Raw genomic sequence first — 18,528 nt, forward strand, 5'->3', positions numbered from 1 at the left:
TCATGATTTTAGGCATAATGAAGTGAATGTGATTATGATATGAAACAATTTTGCTGTGTTTTTTTTATTTTTTTTTTTATTTTTTTTATTTTTAGCTCAATCTTCTTAAATATCAGAGACAGCAACAGCAAAACAGAATTAATATTGGTCATGCTCATCATAACTTTTTTAATCACTGCTTATTTTATAGACTTCTAGCTAGCTCTTCATAGTTTCCACTTTCCAATATTACATAAGATTAAGAATATATATAAACAGAGATTTTTTGCATTTTCTCTTAACTAATACTATATTAGGAATTAAAGTATACTTAAATAGTTACTACATGAAAAGTGGAAGTTAACAATTTAGAAGTTTTTTTTTTAATTATATTATTGGTGTGAAATATTTATTGCTATTGTTGATATAGATAAGATGTAACAGAAAATTTGACTGAATACTTTTAATAAAGTTTTTCCTTTCAATTAAATCATAATTTTTTCTTTATAGAAAACTCGAATATAAGATTTTGAGGGGTTTGAATTTATTTCTACTGACACCAATATATTATTAGTAGAATTTAAAAGTTTTAGGGAAATAAATTTAATGTTTCAAAAAATTTGTTTTTTTCATTTGGTAAATAATGTTGGTTTAATGTCTATTTTGTAACTAAAAAAATTGAAAAATGGAAGTATATGTTGGCACTAATTTGACCAGAATGATTGGTTAAACTTATGATAAGTGACAGAAATAATTGTGTTGAAACCATATCATATATACACTTCTTTTCACAATGACAAAGAAACTTGAGATTTTGTAGGAGTTCAAGAACTTGTGAATTTGATCTCATGACTCAGCATTCAACCTAACTATATTAATGATAATTCTAATAAAATAGAAACATAATCATAAAACAATGCTAGAGCCTAGCTAGATATATACACTTGTATTGTTGTTCTACAAGACAATGTAATTATGAATCATGTAGATTGGTTAATTAATTAAAACATGTTAATTAATTAATTAACTAATTAGAGCTATATCACTAGATTAAAACAGAGGAAAACAGATCATTTTGTAAACAAAAAAGTTAAATGAGAGACCTTTGAATACAAAGTCACAATCACTAATTAGAGAACTTTGTGTGATTAATGTGAGCATACACACGATTAATTAATTGAATAATGGTCACTGCATAATAGAAAAGTGTAAACACCACAGTTGATTAAGACATTTTGTTTACTGCTTGGAGACCAAGTGTTAATTAACCAAAAACTTGACTTGCCCAAAAAAATAGCATCCAATATTTGGAGTTTGAATAATAATAATAATAATAATAATAATAATAATAATAATAATAATAATAATAATAAAAATAAATAAATAATTTTTTAATATTAATATTTTGCAGTAGATGATAGTTATGAAAGAAGCAGATGGAAAAAACAAAAGAAAGTAGGCGTGGCAGGAAAATAATTAGAATATCCTTGAATTGGGGAGGGAGGTCCGTACGTGAAATGAAAATCACTAACATAATTTTTATTCTTCATGCAGTTTCATGTAGCAAGGTGACATTATAATTATTTTATAGATTTCTTTAATTTCTCTGTATTTTTATATATGCTTGCATGCACATTTCTTAACCATGTGTCACCCATCTAAACTATAGAGGATTCTTTTTGTCTTCCAAAGGATTACTCTTAAAAGCTTGGGTTATAAAATACTTAAATAACGTTCATCATTATTAAGATGAAAATTTCCTTTTAAAATCAGCCATGATATTTCAACATAAAAAATTAGACATTGTACAATGATATTTTGTAAAAATACATTTTAATTAGTAGCTTTCACGATATAACTTCATAGATTTAAACAAGTTTCGTTTATGTACACTATTTATTTTATAATTTTTTATTATAGTATTCAATAAGTATTATTTTCTCCAACCTAATACCTAATTTTTTTATTATTAAATATGTCATATCAATAATTTTATATCATTATATTTCAATAATACTTATTTATTTTAATATAATTTATTGAGTGAGATCTCGTGGCATTTATAATAGAGGTGTTTAGTACCATAACAAATAAACACATCTATTGTAGACTAAAAAATATAAGTGTATATGGATAATAATCGCTAACAAAACAATTATCTCTTCGCTTTTTTGCATGTCCCACTCAATGAATTTTATTAAAATAAATAAATATAATCAAAATGTAATAATATAAAATTGTTAGTAGAATTTATTTAATATTTTTCTTTAAGTGTCGGATGGAAGAATAATGTTCATTAAGCATTATAATTAAAAAATTATAAAATAAGTTATGTGGACAACATTAAGTGCTAATAGTGCCACCTTCCTTATACGGATTATCCAAACTCTCTTTAATGTAACTTATTTGAACATAAAGATCTAGATTGATGATAATGTTTAACTAGCTAGTGTTGATATAGAAGTAACAATAATTTTGAAGGGTAATTAGTGCTATATGGTCTTTTAAAAGAAGTTTGTCTATGCCGACAGTTAAAACTAACTTCTCCATCATATATTGTAGATGATCTCCTTAACTTCCAACTTAGTAGTTGTAGTGAAGATTATATTATGAATAATAAATTAATTCAACATAATGAAACTTACATTACGGATATAAAAGGTGTCACTAATTTTGAACAAAAATAGAAATTAAAGATAGTGAAGCTAGTGGGCTACAATGTGCATTATAGGAAAAAGGATATTGGTAAATTAGAAAGGCAATGATGAAAAAATGTGAGTTGAGAATAAAAATATTTGCAATGTATAAGAGGTAGAAATGTATGGCGTCATGAATGAATCTTATGGTTGTGGGTGGCAGCTACATCTTTGAAATGCATGCGCAATACACCAAACTCAAACACTATCATCTCACTATTTGTCCACACATTCGCTTTCTTACACGCAACCCAAACCAATTACCAATTCCCAACCACAAACACTTCTCCTTACTACATTTTTCTTGCACACTTTTTAGTCATCACTCCATCTTTATTTAAAACTTTTAATTTATTCACTTGTATAAGATTTAATATTTATTTTATATATATATTTTTTAATGTGAGACTTTTATTATTCTTGTTTAACATCTTAACAATTTAAATTTTAAGTGTAAGTCTATATATTCTTTTTTTTTTTTAGGGTCAATATCAATAAATTTTTTATCTTTAGAGACGGAGTTAGAAGTTTAGACCAGTTGGAATCAAGATTAAAAAAAATATATGAATAAAGTTAAAAATGTATTATTTTTATTAAATATAAAAATAAAAGAATTACAAATAAAAACTTAATTTAAAAAATCACACATTTAACTGATTTTAAATTTATTTTATTTACTTGCATATTCATGCCTAATGACATAAAACATTGGGTAGCATTTTCTTCATTATATCATTTGTTCATTATTTTAATTGTTCAAGAAAAATAAAGTTTATTTTTTATTATGTAAAAAATACCCAAAAATATTCAAAAAATATTACGTTAGAGTATTAGATAATAACTATATGATTAAATAAAACTTAAGAACCTTTCAACAATTAATAGATTATTAGATTAATGCTAAAAATTCAGAGGGGTCTAAACCTCCTCAAGGAGTAATGTAGTTTGGTCTCGAACTGACTATTGTCAGAAAAAATTTCGATATAAGTAAACGATAACATTAAATCATTGATTTTGGTATTCCTATCGAATTATAAAGATATTTGAAAGATCGTCATTTAAATTAAAAGCAACCACACAACTAGATTGTACGCTATATATCCACCTAAAATCTAAAGAAATTTTGATATATAAATAATCTCACTTACATAGGTTTAACATTCACTTTTACATTAAATGTGAAACCATTAATCACATTTGATACATAACTACATCCTTACATCACAATCACTTATATTTAGAAAAATGTTTTTTTCAAAAAAACATTATATATGTCATATCAAATCTTGTTAAAAAAGTTTCAAACAAACTCTCAAAACGAAATTGAATTATAAAACTTGCTAGCTTAAGAGATGATGGTGATAAAAATAAAATTGTTTAGACGAGAAAAACGATACTATCTACGTTTTATATATAGTATTCCATTGAACAAATCGTCATGATTAAAAAAGTTGACTGTAGTATTGGATTTATTGATAATTAATATAATTTTTTTAATATAATTTTATTCTTTAAGAAAGAGAATTGATTAATTTTTTCATTATAGCATTTACTGTAGTAAAATATTAATTAATGTTGTTGGAAATTTAAAAAGAATCGTTAAGAGGAACAAAATAAATTTATCAAGGGAGTCTAATATTCACGAGCATACATAGTAGTTTAGAAAGAGATAAAGTCGCCAAAGATAGAAAATTGAAAGGTAGACAATCGCTACCAAATATCACAACATACAACATACCTTCAACTTTTTTAAATCTAAAGTTTCAAACAAAATCTCAAGCATCTTTGAATAACGTCAAACATAACAATATCTATATTTGTTAATTGAGTTAGGATTTAAGGACAATAATCTAATTTTTAATTAAGGTGATTTTTACTATATTCAACTTACGACATATTTAGTTGAAAGTTAAAAATACAATAGTAAAAGAGATAAGAGATTCTCTCATGTAGAAAAAAAACTTGATAAGATCATGTTTCTAATTTCAACCATCAAATTATCTATCTTTATTTTTAAACATTTTTTTTCTCATTCAAGACATTAGAGTAAGGATTGAGATTCAGAATTACTAAAATTGAATATAAATGAATCCATTTCCGATAAAACAGAGAGGCAAAATACTCAAAATTGTCCTCCTTTTAGAACATTATTGGTGAAGATTTAGCAATTTAAACATGCAAATTTAATGATATTCTAGAAAATTAGTGAAAATTTAAAATTTGGAATTGAGACCTCGTTAGTTAGTGATTCATTTTGTAGTAAAATAGTTTTGTTAAATCAATTTTAAGTAAAAATAAACTAAACATAAATCTGAGTTGAACAAATGTAAAAGTATGTTAAAATTAATTATAAAACTAAAATAAATTATATTTAAAAATAATCAAACATATCAAAATCAATTAACAAAAGTAAAACCAAACATATACTTTAGTCCTAACATTTGACCCCACTAAAAGTTGAAGCACCTTTCTAAACCTCATACAAGCTAAAAAGCAAAGACCCTCCTCATTTGTTAAGCCTAATTCATCATAATAATGCAAACATAAAACCCATGATTGGTCCCACTATGTGAGTACCCCACATGGGTACACATGATCTAGCATGTATCCTAACTTGATGGCACACTTGGGTCCAGTCCATCTTTGTATCAAGTGTTAATGAGACTTTGAAGGACATGTTGTCCCCACATAGCCCTTAACTTCAAGACATTGCCATCATCAGTTGCCAAGGAACAAGCGGGTTTTAGCCGCCATACTTGTTTGCATGCGCATATTCTACATTACTACATAACACAATTTGGGATCAATATGCTATGTTTTAAAAATTCAACATAAATTTAATTTTGTGTGTGATTGAATTCACGATTTTTTTTTGTGTCCCTAAACATTTTGGCCGCAATTCTAAGTGACGGTTTAATTTGGTTAGATTTCTCAATTACGGTTTAACAACTTTAAATAATTTGATTGAAATAAAACTATGATTGAAATGCTAAAATAATTAAATTGTAGACAGTGTCAGTTTAGATTTCAATGAATCCATTTGGATTTTTTTTTAAGATTGCGAATAAGTATTATGAAAATTTATTTATAACTTAGTGTAGACTACTAATGAGCATCCTAGAAGTGGTACTGTATCATGCGCACAAAATTTGGTAAAATCGTTACAAAGGAGCCCACCTGGCTGGTACTCAAAGTTTGGAAATGTATATGGTTCCCTAGCTATAATAATAATAATGGTCATATTGTGCATGCATTGAAGAGTTTGAAGCCATGTAAAGTGGTTAATTGATGTGCTTTCATTCATTCCTTTCTTTCAACAAGTATTTTGTATCTAGGCATATCCTTCTCTTGCTTTTATTTGGCTTGCTAATATTAATTTGGTAGCTTTGATAAAACTTTTTCTAATCTTTCTCTACAAACATGATGTGACCTGCAAGTTGAGCAGGACATCATTAGTGTGTGCACTAGGACTGAAAATCGTATAGGTTGCTATGTTTTGTAACTAAAGTATCGTCAGGAAAAAAAATTAATTGCATTTTTTTATTTTTATCAATTTATATAATTGATATTGATTTTAAAAATCGATAGTTTTAATTATTTTTTAGATTTTTGAATTATAAAATAATAATTTGATATATTTTAAATAATATTGTGTCATATAATTTTATGATATAAAATCATTTAAATGTATTAATTATTTATATGACATTAATTAACTTATAAAAATGAACAATTTATAAAGTTAAAGTTAAAATTTTAAATAAATTTATTGCGATTTAATGAATATTAATATTTTATATCATCTATAATATGTTACATTATTCAAAGTATATCGCATCGTTATTTTTTAGCTAAAAAATCATACTGAATACCAAAAATTGTCAGATTTTTAAATAGATAAATCAATTTCATAAATTAATAAAAATAAATGACCTACAATTATAATTACGTCTAAAAAAATCAAAGCTCATTAGGAAATATATTAACTTATATATTAGACCAATGTGTTACCTGTTATAAGCTAATTATTAGACCTAACCTATATATTTGAAAGCTCGACATGACTGGTTAGTCTAATTAAAATATATTAATGAACTAAAATTTCAATTAAATTATATTATATTTTAAGATATAATATGATATTTTTAATGTATGCTTAAGAAATTTGTAGGATGAATGCACGTGGGTGAAGTGAAACAGATTGATCTATCTCAGAAAATTGAAATTTATAATCTTTAAACTCGTCTTGACCTAACTCAAAAAATTAAGATTTATTCATGACCAAACTCGTAGAAGCTGGAAAAAAGTTATGAATAGATTAACTCGTCTAATTAGTTTTTGTTTTTATTTAATTAATAACATAGGTTTATTATTGTTTTTCTTGAGTTTTAATAGACTATATTTTCATATGAACACATCAATTTATTGACGGACCAGTCCGCCAACATGCGACAAGGTATGGTGAGGTTTCCAATTCAATTTTAAAATTTTTCTAATTCTATTTTCATTAATTTGTAAAATTGATCTTTATATTTTAAAATATCACAATTTTAATATTTTCTTTAGACTTTTTAACTAAAAAACTGTAATGTAATATATTTTAAATGATATGACATATAATACAATGATGTTGAATTATTAATGCATAAAATTGCAATAAAATCTTCTAACAACTTCGATTTCGATTTATGAAATTATTTATTTGTATAATTTAATTAATAATATATAAATAATAAATAATGTCATATCATTTAAAATATGTCAAATCAATTTTAGGTACAAAAATATAGGAGAGAGAAAAAAAATCTTGATTTTTAAAATGGAAAACAATAACTTTTGCCCTAAGGGCACAAACTACTATACTAAAAATATAAATTTTACATTAAAAATTATGTATCTTTTTTCTGGAAAATTATATATAATATTTTTTAGGAATACTTAACATATACCCTCAAGACCCTTCTAAAATAGAGAAACTGGTTTCAAAATTGTTAACCAAAACTACAATTAATTTTTAAAATTCAATCAAGTATCTTTAGATTGATTAATAATCGAACATAATAAATATATACCTATTTTATCATTCATTTGAGAAATTTGTAGATATAAAATCTATTAAAATTAAAATTATACATAAAATAGTCAAATAATTAATATATTTAATTTAAATTTTAAATCAATATATTAACTTTTTTTTAATAGTATTTTTGAATATTTTGAAAGTCAAAAGTATTTTTAATTTAAATAAGTCAAATATATTAACATAATAATATTTTTAATTTAAATAAGTCAAATATTTTGAATATTTTTGAATAATTTTGTGAGAGTTTTTTCAGCCATAAATAAGTTTAAATTTTTGTATTTATGAGAATCTTTTTTACCACTAATTTATGAGATTTTTTTTGATTATAAAATATTTGTAAATTTAGCTATAAAATGAACGTTTTCTTGTAATGAGTATTAGTAATATTAGGTTGAAAATTAGAAGTAACTCGTTAGTAGTGAATGAAGTTGGTTGTTGTGAAGGATGGATTGTACAAGAATCATTCCTCGTAGTTGTGCTGAGATTTGTTGAAACAAAAATAATAATAATAGTAATAATAATGTAAGCTTCGAAGTGGCTAATCTCTATCTTAAAAAATAGAAGTTCCCCCATAATAATATAATAAAATAAAATAAAATAAAGACATTATAAAGAGAGAGAACTTTTAGGATGACCTGGCAATGGCAGAGCAGTGAGATTGAAAGGAGAGAAAAATCAATCTCGAAAAAGGGGTTACTAGATTCATATCATTCCACATCATTAATTCCCTTGTGCTTCTGCTTCCATTCAAATTGAAAACAAAACAAACGCATCTTTAGTTAATTAATTTAATTTTTTAAATATATTTATTTATAGATTAATTTAATTAAAAAAATTACTAATAAAAAAAATACTAATTTAGAATTTCAATACATTAATTCATATATTTAACGACTAAAATTGTCTTTTAGTGGAGGCCATCATGTTTCCTCTGCACCATACTTTCTCTACTCTTCATAAACCTTATAGTATTTTATGATTAATTAATATATATTATATTTTGTTTCATTAATTGAACTTTCTAATTCCCCGACTCCAAGTTAGTTTATAGCTTTGGAAAATCTCTTGGACATTGAAAAAGATTTAGCAAGTGTCTTGGAACTCTTAATCCTTATTATTAATTATTTAATTTATTACTATTTTATGGCTAACAATGAAGTATTACCTGAAAAAAATCTTGAGTTTGATTTATGATATAAAAAAGAAATACTAGTTAATAAAGTAACTACTATGTTAATCAGAAAAAACAACAAGGTAAGTTGGGCATGCGCATATATCAAAATTAGTAATATCCTAATACTAATTAATTTTCTTTGTTTGATCTAGAAGCTATTAGTATTAGATTTCTTTCTTGATTTTATTAACCAACTTGTTCACAGCTGTCTCAAAATATATGGCATGCATCATACGCATGGCCTTTTGCTTTTGCAGTTAACTTTTTCACTGCTAGCTACTAAGATTCTCTCTGTGGGGTAAAAAGTTTATCTAATTCTACTAGTTAATCCGTACGTATGGAGACAAGAATCTTCTACAATGTATTAAGAATTGTTTAGAGAGCTGTCTGTAAGGATTGATACTAAGAATAAGATTAGTAAATCCTAATACAGATATCATATAATCATTCTAAATGTTGATATATGTTATTTATGCATAACGTGGAGTGAATAATGCTTGTGTCTTGCAGGATAAGTGCCCCCTTCTTACCACTTAGTATTATATTTAAAAAAACACTACAAAGGTGTAAAAGAAATCATTAAAACATTGAATATTAAAAATGTTTTGTTTAGGACATCTATGAATATGGTCCTCTTCTAGATATGTATACTGAGTAGTGACTTTTTACATTTTCAAAAGTTGGATTTAACTTGGGTAAAAGATCCTGTAAAAAATAACTTAGGTAAAAAAGATCCTTCGATGTCCAAACATTATAATATGTTTGCAAGTTATTTGCCTGTCTTCTAGTTTGACTTGTTTTGTACCACCAATTCGTAACCTCTTTGGAGGGACAGGGGTAAAACATAAGCACTTACATTTATGAGTTGAAAATGGAATAAAAAATTGCTAAAAAGTTTATTACCAAAAATATTAACAAAGAAAAGTATATAAAAGTTGAAATAGTAGTAACATGTGATGATAAGAATTTTTGCATAAAATCCAACCAATGCGCATGGTGTATGCAATCCCAGTGAGGTAAACAATATGATGATCAATAGCTTTACATGCCAATACTATATCTATATTTAGCTAATATTGACATACTAAAATTCTAAGACTCTATATCCAAAAAAACCCAATTTGTTTCACATACCACAATTACAAGTTCACTAAAAAGAATTAAAAGTTACATCAAAAAATTAATTAAAAGTTCAAAAATTAATTTAATTGGGGGAACTCTAATTAATCAAGTTTTTTTTTTTTTTTTAATTTTGCTATTGGCCTAGTGGCCAACACTTACACATCAGTGTCGTGGGTTTAAACCCACGCAACCACTCCTCTCTAATAGTGCTTACCAATGCACTACAACGTAATCAAGTGTTTTGGAATTGGAATAACAATGGCAATTTAATTTTCTGTAAGCAAGTTTCTTCTTCACATATAATTGCGTAACAAGTTAATCTTCCTAACTATTTTTCCATGGTCATTTGATGAAAAATCTAATACGACAGAAACAGAAACTCAAATACAGATTTGAGATTAAAAAAATCTCCAGAAAACCATCCTAATTATCCATAAGAGAACTACCATTTAGAATGCCAGTTTCGGCTATGTCTAAAGGATAAATTTAAGTAGTTAATCTCAGATAGTGGTGAGTCGCGGTCAACCTCAAAAGTGAGATAAATGTTTTGAGATAGGCGAGATAACTGCTAATTTTTAGACAAAGTATATGAATAATACTATATAAACTTATATTTAATGCAAAATTAACAAATGAATCCATATCTGAAACATTCATAATTAGTAATAAAAATCTAAAGTCTTACTCTTAGTCAAAACATACATTAAAATACCAACAAAATTCAAGAAAATAAAGGTGATGCATATTGAAGTCTTGAAAAAAGAGGAATAAATTAACTAAATATTCAACTCAAATCCATGTTTTAACATAGAAATCAAAGATAACTATGTCGGGATAGTGGAATCTCGTCGGGTTCTTGTTTCACGCTGTCGCAAACCATGCCATCGCAGTCAGACACTACACATTGAAACAGCGGGATCTTGTCGGAAAACACTGAAATTAACTACCTAGGGATAAACTACAATGGTGAGTGAAAAAATACAACAGTGTAACAAACCAAAACAAAAAATTTATTCCCTTGTACATAGTGTATATATAACTGAAAACTACAATGGTGAGTCAAAAGAACAACAGTATAAACATGCAACTACCCCCAACACAAAACCTGTAAAAAAATTCCTTCTTCAGCTAAAATTCCAGTGATTGAACAAACTTTTTTATAGGCAATATAATTTATGGAACTGAAGATATAAAAACTACTACAGTCGAGCACAAGGTGGAGTCTAGGTAAATCAAATCAACGCAGGTATTTATTTTCCTTTAACAAAGTTGTGTTACATCAATATCAGAGTCGATAGACTTCTTCAGCTATATCTATCCATAAATCAATACAACACATATTTAACTAGGCCTATTGATTGGTTCCTACCCCCTTGGCACTCCTACGACAAGGTCTCTGGAGTGTTCATGAGGCTAAAATATGACAATTAGTAGCAGTAAAACCTTATTGACTAAGGGAACAAAACTTCTGTTTGAGTGGAAACATATACAGCCATGCCATAGTGTTACAAGTTTATTTATATTCACACACCAAAATGTAAAAACCTGGACGATATGTATATATCTATATATTATGTAACAAAGGAAGTCTAAAGGTCCACGCACAAGTAGGATATGACAGAGCCTGCCCGGCGCTTGGTCCGCTGGCTAACCTTCCACTTCTCAACAAGAACCTTTTTTATGTTGGGACAACTAGAAACCACGGTGGCCACACCAGCTGAAGTTATGCTAGAGCAATAAACCATGTGGCATGACTCTAGCATGGTGCAACTTTTTACAAGATGGGCTAAACCAACATCTGTTATTTGACGGCAGTGAGAAAGTACTATTTCTTTAAGCAATGGACAGTGTTCTCCCAACTCAGCCATAGCCATATCGCCCAAATTCTGCAGTTGAATTAAGCAATGCAATGAAAAGGAAAAGCATAACAATAAAATTGCAAGACAACATTAGTTTATACTAGCAGCATATAAGTTGACCAGTTCATATATTCTTGTGTACAAACTTGGGCTCATTCATATAGATTGAACATGAGCAATACACAAGACAATTGAGAAAACTATTTCTACCACTTTACTGATCTTCCTCACTTTAGACAACAGCATCCATGCTGATATATAAGCCTCAAAGAAAAGTTTGGTATCATAATGTATAGGAGGGGACATCTATTGAGTAAGTTTTTTTAATGCTGAGAGAAGAATCAATCTTGACCACATATTTTAGTTGTGTTAATAATCTAAATTGTGGTCAAATTTGTGTCAAAATATCATTCTCTTAAAGAAACTACATCACTTTGGGTATAAAGGAGAGACTTAAAAACACACCTGCAGTACACTCACGTCCAGATAACAGAGTTGAGGGGAACCCCTTGCAATGGCTATCACTCCAGCATCTCCAATTTGGTGGCAACCACTAACATTCAGATAATGAAGGGAACAGCCCTCAGCTATAGCAATAAGGGCCCCATCCCCCACCCTAGCAAATTACCAAAGCAGTTAAGGTTGACATAATCCACGATAAAAATACAGAAGATGCTCAGAAGTTATCGAGAGCTAGCCAATCAATTTAGAAACAAACTAAAAAAGAAAAAGATGTAATATGAATTATCTGACATCGGTAATAATAGGAATGATAAAGAAAGACATTCTTTGACACACTTGAACCAACATATTATGATTAATACATTTCCGAAAAAGTCAACACATTTTATAAAAAGCGATCAATTTATGATGGAACTAAATTGAGCTTTTGAAAAATGAACCAACCATGCAAAATATTTCAAAAGCCTGTTGCAAATATTTCTCTAATGATAACAATAAAATAATAGAATCCATGTATCTGAGAATTTCAATGGAGATGAAGAAAGCTGTGAATAAGGTCTTACCTGTCACAGAATCGAATGCTAAGATCAGTTAGCGACTTGCAGTTCTCACCAACAGCACTGATCCCCTTGTTGCCAATCTGTTACAGGGGAAAGAAAGCGGATAACACCAGGACAAAGCCAAAAATGTATAAAGATCAAACATAAAACTTAGTTGAATAATAGAGATACGTTTACTGCTTAAATTGGATATATAATAAATATTTATTTTAATCGAGAAAGAAGAAAAACGAGAGTGCACATGGGAAATTGGGAATACAAGCATTTTACACAGAAGAACTAAATTATATATTATATATATTTTAGTTGAGAAAGAAGAAATATAAACATGAATAATTCAATCATATGATCATATCATAGTCTAAAGAAGGAACAAGAGTGGATAATAATTAATAAGTAAAGAAGAATTAAACACAGTGAAGCATCTTATGCGAAAAACCTAAATAACAAGGCATAGCATGTAGCCTTAAAAGGGAGGAGTGAGCATCGGACTAGTGCAACAATTAACTTGCAATTGGGTATAATCTTGGTAAAAAAAGGTATCATTTATTCCTCTTTTTAAACGCCGACGTGTAGTTACAGATTATTCAGTAAACCGTTTTTATTCTTTAATTGAATCATTTTTATTCTTTAATACAATGTATATACTATGTACCCTATCCCTCCTTCTTTGGAGCAACTTGCTATCTGTTGGCTTAAAATTCAGAACAAAAGATGCAAGGCAAGTTGTTATTCAACAAATAAGGAACCTTGATCAAAGCACTGCAAATGCAAGTGATGAAAGCATCAAAAGCAAATCCTTTTTCTTTCTTTTATTGGAATTGAGTGGGGGATAAGAGTTAGTCAAAATCGGAGATCTTACAAACGAATGGAAGGAGGATAAGAGATTACAAATCATGGATTAGTAACACGAATAATAAGGTTGAATATAGGAGTTTTTGGAAAATTGAGTCTTCTTTCAAAATCATATTGATTACTTGACTTACATGATTCACAGGCAAGATCACCTACTCTATACTATCCTATCAAATTGCATTCTAGCATGAGATTCAAAAATCATGACTATACAAATCTAAATCGCAAATTCGACTATCTTGGTGGGGAGAGAAAGAGATAACTATTTTCATTCACCCCCGGTATCTCAGAAGAAAAGGGCCCCTGAACTAATTTGTGTCCAGTCCGGTCGGGGGAGGTAATTAAAATCTGGCCGGGCATTGTTCAATCACTGGAGATCAAACTCGGGTAGCAGCCGGGATCCTTTATGGAGCACATTAACGATTTGCGTTCAACGTTATGGTTAGAGAGATGGTTATTTGAGAGGTCTTCGGTACAATAAATTGACAAAAATGCATGTTAAATGAAATAGTTATGACAGATTAAATTAATTTTCGAAAAACAGTTCTGCATTTGAAATTTTTACCTAAAAATAAATCTGTAAGCATAAGTTTTGCTTGGACTATGTTGAGGTAAAATGATATATGAGGGTGAACTGTGAAGTCGCCAAGTGAAAAGTTAATTAATTTGAAATATTTAAATATCATAAAGACAAATTAGTAGAATCACGAGTAATGCGTTCCAGAATTAATTCTAGCCAAAATGAATAACACCGTTATCCTAGTTTATAATGCGCAGAATGCATTTTGAAAGTCAGCCCCCCAAAAAAACATTTTCGAAGCTAAAAAAGCTACACATAGAGAATGACATTTTCATGTAAAAAATCAAACATGAATACAGATGGAGCACCTCATAACAGCGACGGATATGAAGCTTCTTTAAATTCTTGCAGCCAGTAGCTATACCACACATGGCTTCATCTCCAATGCTTGAGCAATCTACCAAGTGAAGAGCTTGCAAGAATTGACAACCCTTTCCAACCTGAAGAAGCCCAAGATCACCAATTCTTTGGCAGTAAAGCAATGCTAACTCAGAGAGATGCCTGCACAATAAAGAGCTGAGATTAGCATCACTGATGGAAAAATTGAACATTATAGAACTTATGTCATCAAACATTATGGCCATATCACAGGCTAATATTTTAAAAAAGAGCCATAACATGGATTATAAATCTTCCAGTTTTATGCATTTCTGTCCATGCATTTATAGGATAATTACAGTTTCACTTAGATAAAAACATACTTGCATGATTTCCCAACAGATTCAAGTCCCAAAGTTCCAATGTTGTGGCACCCATTGACTTCGAGATGAGTAAGTTCCTTGCACCCAGTAGCAATTGCTTCCAAGCCCTTGTCACTTAGGAAATAACAATCACTTAAAGTCAAATTCTTTAACTTCTTACATCCATTTCCAATAGCACGCAAACCCCTGAATGGAACATTAATAAAAGGAGGAATATTACTAACTATACCGGGAAGAAAATTGTTGACTGTAAAACTAATAATGTGCCCAAATACAACCCAAAGCCTGCAGCTCTTTAAAAATTTAAACACACGATTTTAAAAAATAATCAGGAAAGAGGGATTATTAGAACATCTGCTTTAAATTGATCGACCCTGCAAATGGTCGATCCAGTCATTTCAAAAGAAAAGAATTTTCAATTTGTACTAAATTCGGTGCATCCTATATTATAACATTTTATAACAAATAAAGATAATCATTGTTTGTGATTTTGTGCAACTTCAAACATTGTCAAATGAAGTAAATTCCTCAAAAAGCAATCATGAAAAAGCAGCTCACTTATCGGTAAATCTCTGAAAACTATATAGAGCCAATAACTCCAGAGACAAACAACTAACGCCTACGGCTTTCAAAGCATCATCTGTAAGATTAATACATTGCAGCTTTAGAACTTTCAAATGCGGGCATCCTTTTGCCACAGAAAGCACCCCTTGATTGTGGATGAATTCAGAGTCCAAAGACAAGGTCTCAAGGGATCCACAGTGCGATGCTACAGCTTCCATTGAGATATCAGTTATTTTGGCACAAGCTGCTACACCAAGAGATTTTAATGATTTCCCCACGCCTAAGGCTAATTCGACCAAACCCATATCAGTTAAGCCTTCACAGAAACGCAGATTCAAATCTTCAAGCTGCTTGCAACACTGTCCAACAGCAGCCAAGCCTTGATCTCCCACATAACAACCCTAAAGGAAAATCTCAGTAGTTATAGCAATAAGCATGCATCATTCATACCATTATCTTCTAGAATCCTATATATTGTTAGAGTAGCAACACAAATGAAGCATTGATAGGCAAAATGAGCCTGAGTGTCTCATGTTCTAGTCCCCTATTTGGATAAGGGGCTTAATTAAGCACTTATGTTATAAGTGTTAATGTATCAGCTATTCCTATAACAAAAAAATAAGTCATTGTTTTCTTATAAGCTACCCTGAAGAGCTTATGGAAATAAGCTGAAAATGGCTTATAAACATGTCATAAGTTGTTTCCATAAGCTCTCTGAAAGAGTCGCAAAGGTGTTATGTGTTAATACTAGTAGATAAGCTCAAATAAGCAAATCTAAACAGGCTCCTAATGCTTCTAAAAACATGAACTCTCGCCCTTTTGGCCTTAATACACTACAGAAGCTTAAATTTCAATTCAAACCATCTACATACATTAGCCTAGCCAATCAATAATAACCATAAACAATTTTCCCTATACGAGAAGTTGACTTTCCTAAAAAAACCACCTTCATTAATCTGATTGCACAACATGGCTAAACCTAAACAGGTTATAAGTGTTGCAAGGAAATGAATTATTGTAAAAAGGAAACAAATAAACATTAGTTTCCTTCAATATGAGAAAAACCTGCAAGTCCAAGGATTTCAAAGAAGCGCATTTCCGAGCAAGTGATGATAATCCATCACTGGTGACATTAGAACACCAAATTAACCTCAATTTCTCGAGTTTAGGAAATCCATCAGCGAGAGCATCCAATCCAATATCAGACAAACAAAGCGAATCAAAATAACTCTCCTCAGAAGAAGAGCCATTTTTCTGGTTAACGTAATGAAGCTTCAACGACGAACCCGAAGAATTGTCGCCGGTTACACGTCTTCTCCCCTAATCAAAACAAAAATTGATAAAAAAAATAAAATTAAAAAAATAAATTGAAATTGGAAATGAAAATGGAGAATTGGTGATTGCACTGACGAGTTGAACGGGGAGGGAAACGGAGAGGCGTTCATCGATATGAACGGTGGTGACGTTGGAGAAACGGGAAGCGATGAGTTGAACAAAGAGGTCGGGGGAACCGGTGGCGCCGATGCGGATGGAGGTTCGGGTGAGGCGTTCGAGGCGGAGCCATCGAGAGCAGACGAGGGAGCAGGAGTCGCGGGTTGATTTGGAATCGAGGCGGCGGAAGATCTCGACGATTAACTCGTCGGGGAGACACGTGTTGATCCAATCGTGACCTTTCATTTGATTGAATCGGTTATGATTGAAATTGAAGAATTGAAATTGAAGCTGAAGTTGGGAACCAGAGAGTACATAAATCAGATCCACACACTTGCGTCACGTTCGGTGTTTTGTGGCTATGGTTATGGTATATATTATTTTATGCGCCACCGAGTGAAACTAATATACTTTTTTCATAAATTCGAAGTGTGTTTTAGATTAGATGAATCATTTCTTTTTTCTTAAACAGGAGAAGAATCATTTTTCTTTTTTAATAATTCAAAAGGAAGAAGAATCATTTTAACTATTTTTTAAGAATCTAGTTTTTTTTTTCTTTTTATGAAATAATCTGTTTTCTTTTTTAAGAATATGTATATCCTCGTTTATTTAGTTGATTAATGATGATAAAGTAAGGATTTATATTGTAGTTATTACTTGAATATATGATAATAACTCATTATTAATACTACTGACTTTTTTACTTTAGATTGTAGGATTAAATCTTTAAGAATATCATAATCATTGGAGTGGTGCTACTATAGATGATAGAGACTTTCTTTCTTTATATGGTGATTTCATGATGCTTTTATATGTGGACGAATAAATCCATTTGTGAGGAAGACTCTCATCAATATGTTGACCTGATACATTCCATTATCAAGATGGCAAAAAGATATAGAAATTTTCAACGTTTGGTGGTTTATAGTAGTGAGATACCATTTTCTTTGGATTGAAGTCACCTTCTACTGGACGAATCAAACTCAACTGCGATGATGGACAAAATGAGATATTCATATAAGAGATGGTTAGAGCGTTAAGTTCAAAAGATTGTGGCTCATCATGTCTTTTATGTGGATAATGTATTATGATCTTTAGTTGACGCATAATCTACATATTCCGCATTTTATTGTGGAATGTGATTATAAAATTTTAGTTGATTTTGTAATTAGGATTGTAAGTTAAGTGAATTTTTTTTACTTTGGTTTGTCGCATTCAATAGTTTGTGATATTAAATTGACATCTGGTTTGTCGCATTCAATAGTTTGTGATATTAAATTGACATCTGAATTAATCACACTTGGTAGATAATAAAACGCATATTGGATTGTTAACTTAAGTTAATTTCTAGTCTTTTAAAGTTTATATTTTTTAGACTCCTCCATATGAACTTCAGAATTATTTTTTATGATGTTTTTGGATCTTACATACCTAGAATTGTTTGTTTAATTCCTTAGTTTTT

General features: G+C 29.3%; 1 protein-coding gene across 1 annotated transcript; it reads right to left on the reverse strand.

Annotated features, from left to right (window-relative positions):
- Positions 1-11,282: 11,282 nt before the first annotated feature.
- Positions 11,283-17,510, reverse strand: LOC101509110 (uncharacterized). The gene is made up of 8 exons (XM_004486039.4): positions 17,046-17,510; positions 16,701-16,955; positions 15,630-16,036; positions 15,072-15,257; positions 14,679-14,871; positions 12,939-13,015; positions 12,379-12,529; positions 11,283-11,940 (listed from the first exon to the last, which is right to left on the reverse strand). Exons 1-8 carry the CDS (start codon positions 17,310-17,312, stop codon positions 11,644-11,646), a joined length of 1,833 nt encoding a protein of 610 aa, XP_004486096.1. The 5' UTR covers positions 17,313-17,510; the 3' UTR covers positions 11,283-11,643.
- Between the last annotated feature and the right edge of the window lie 1,018 nt (positions 17,511-18,528).

Source organism: Cicer arietinum, chromosome 1, assembly GCF_000331145.2.
Source record: "Cicer arietinum cultivar CDC Frontier isolate Library 1 chromosome 1, Cicar.CDCFrontier_v2.0, whole genome shotgun sequence".
NCBI classification, from domain to species: Eukaryota; Viridiplantae; Streptophyta; class Magnoliopsida; order Fabales; family Fabaceae; genus Cicer; species Cicer arietinum.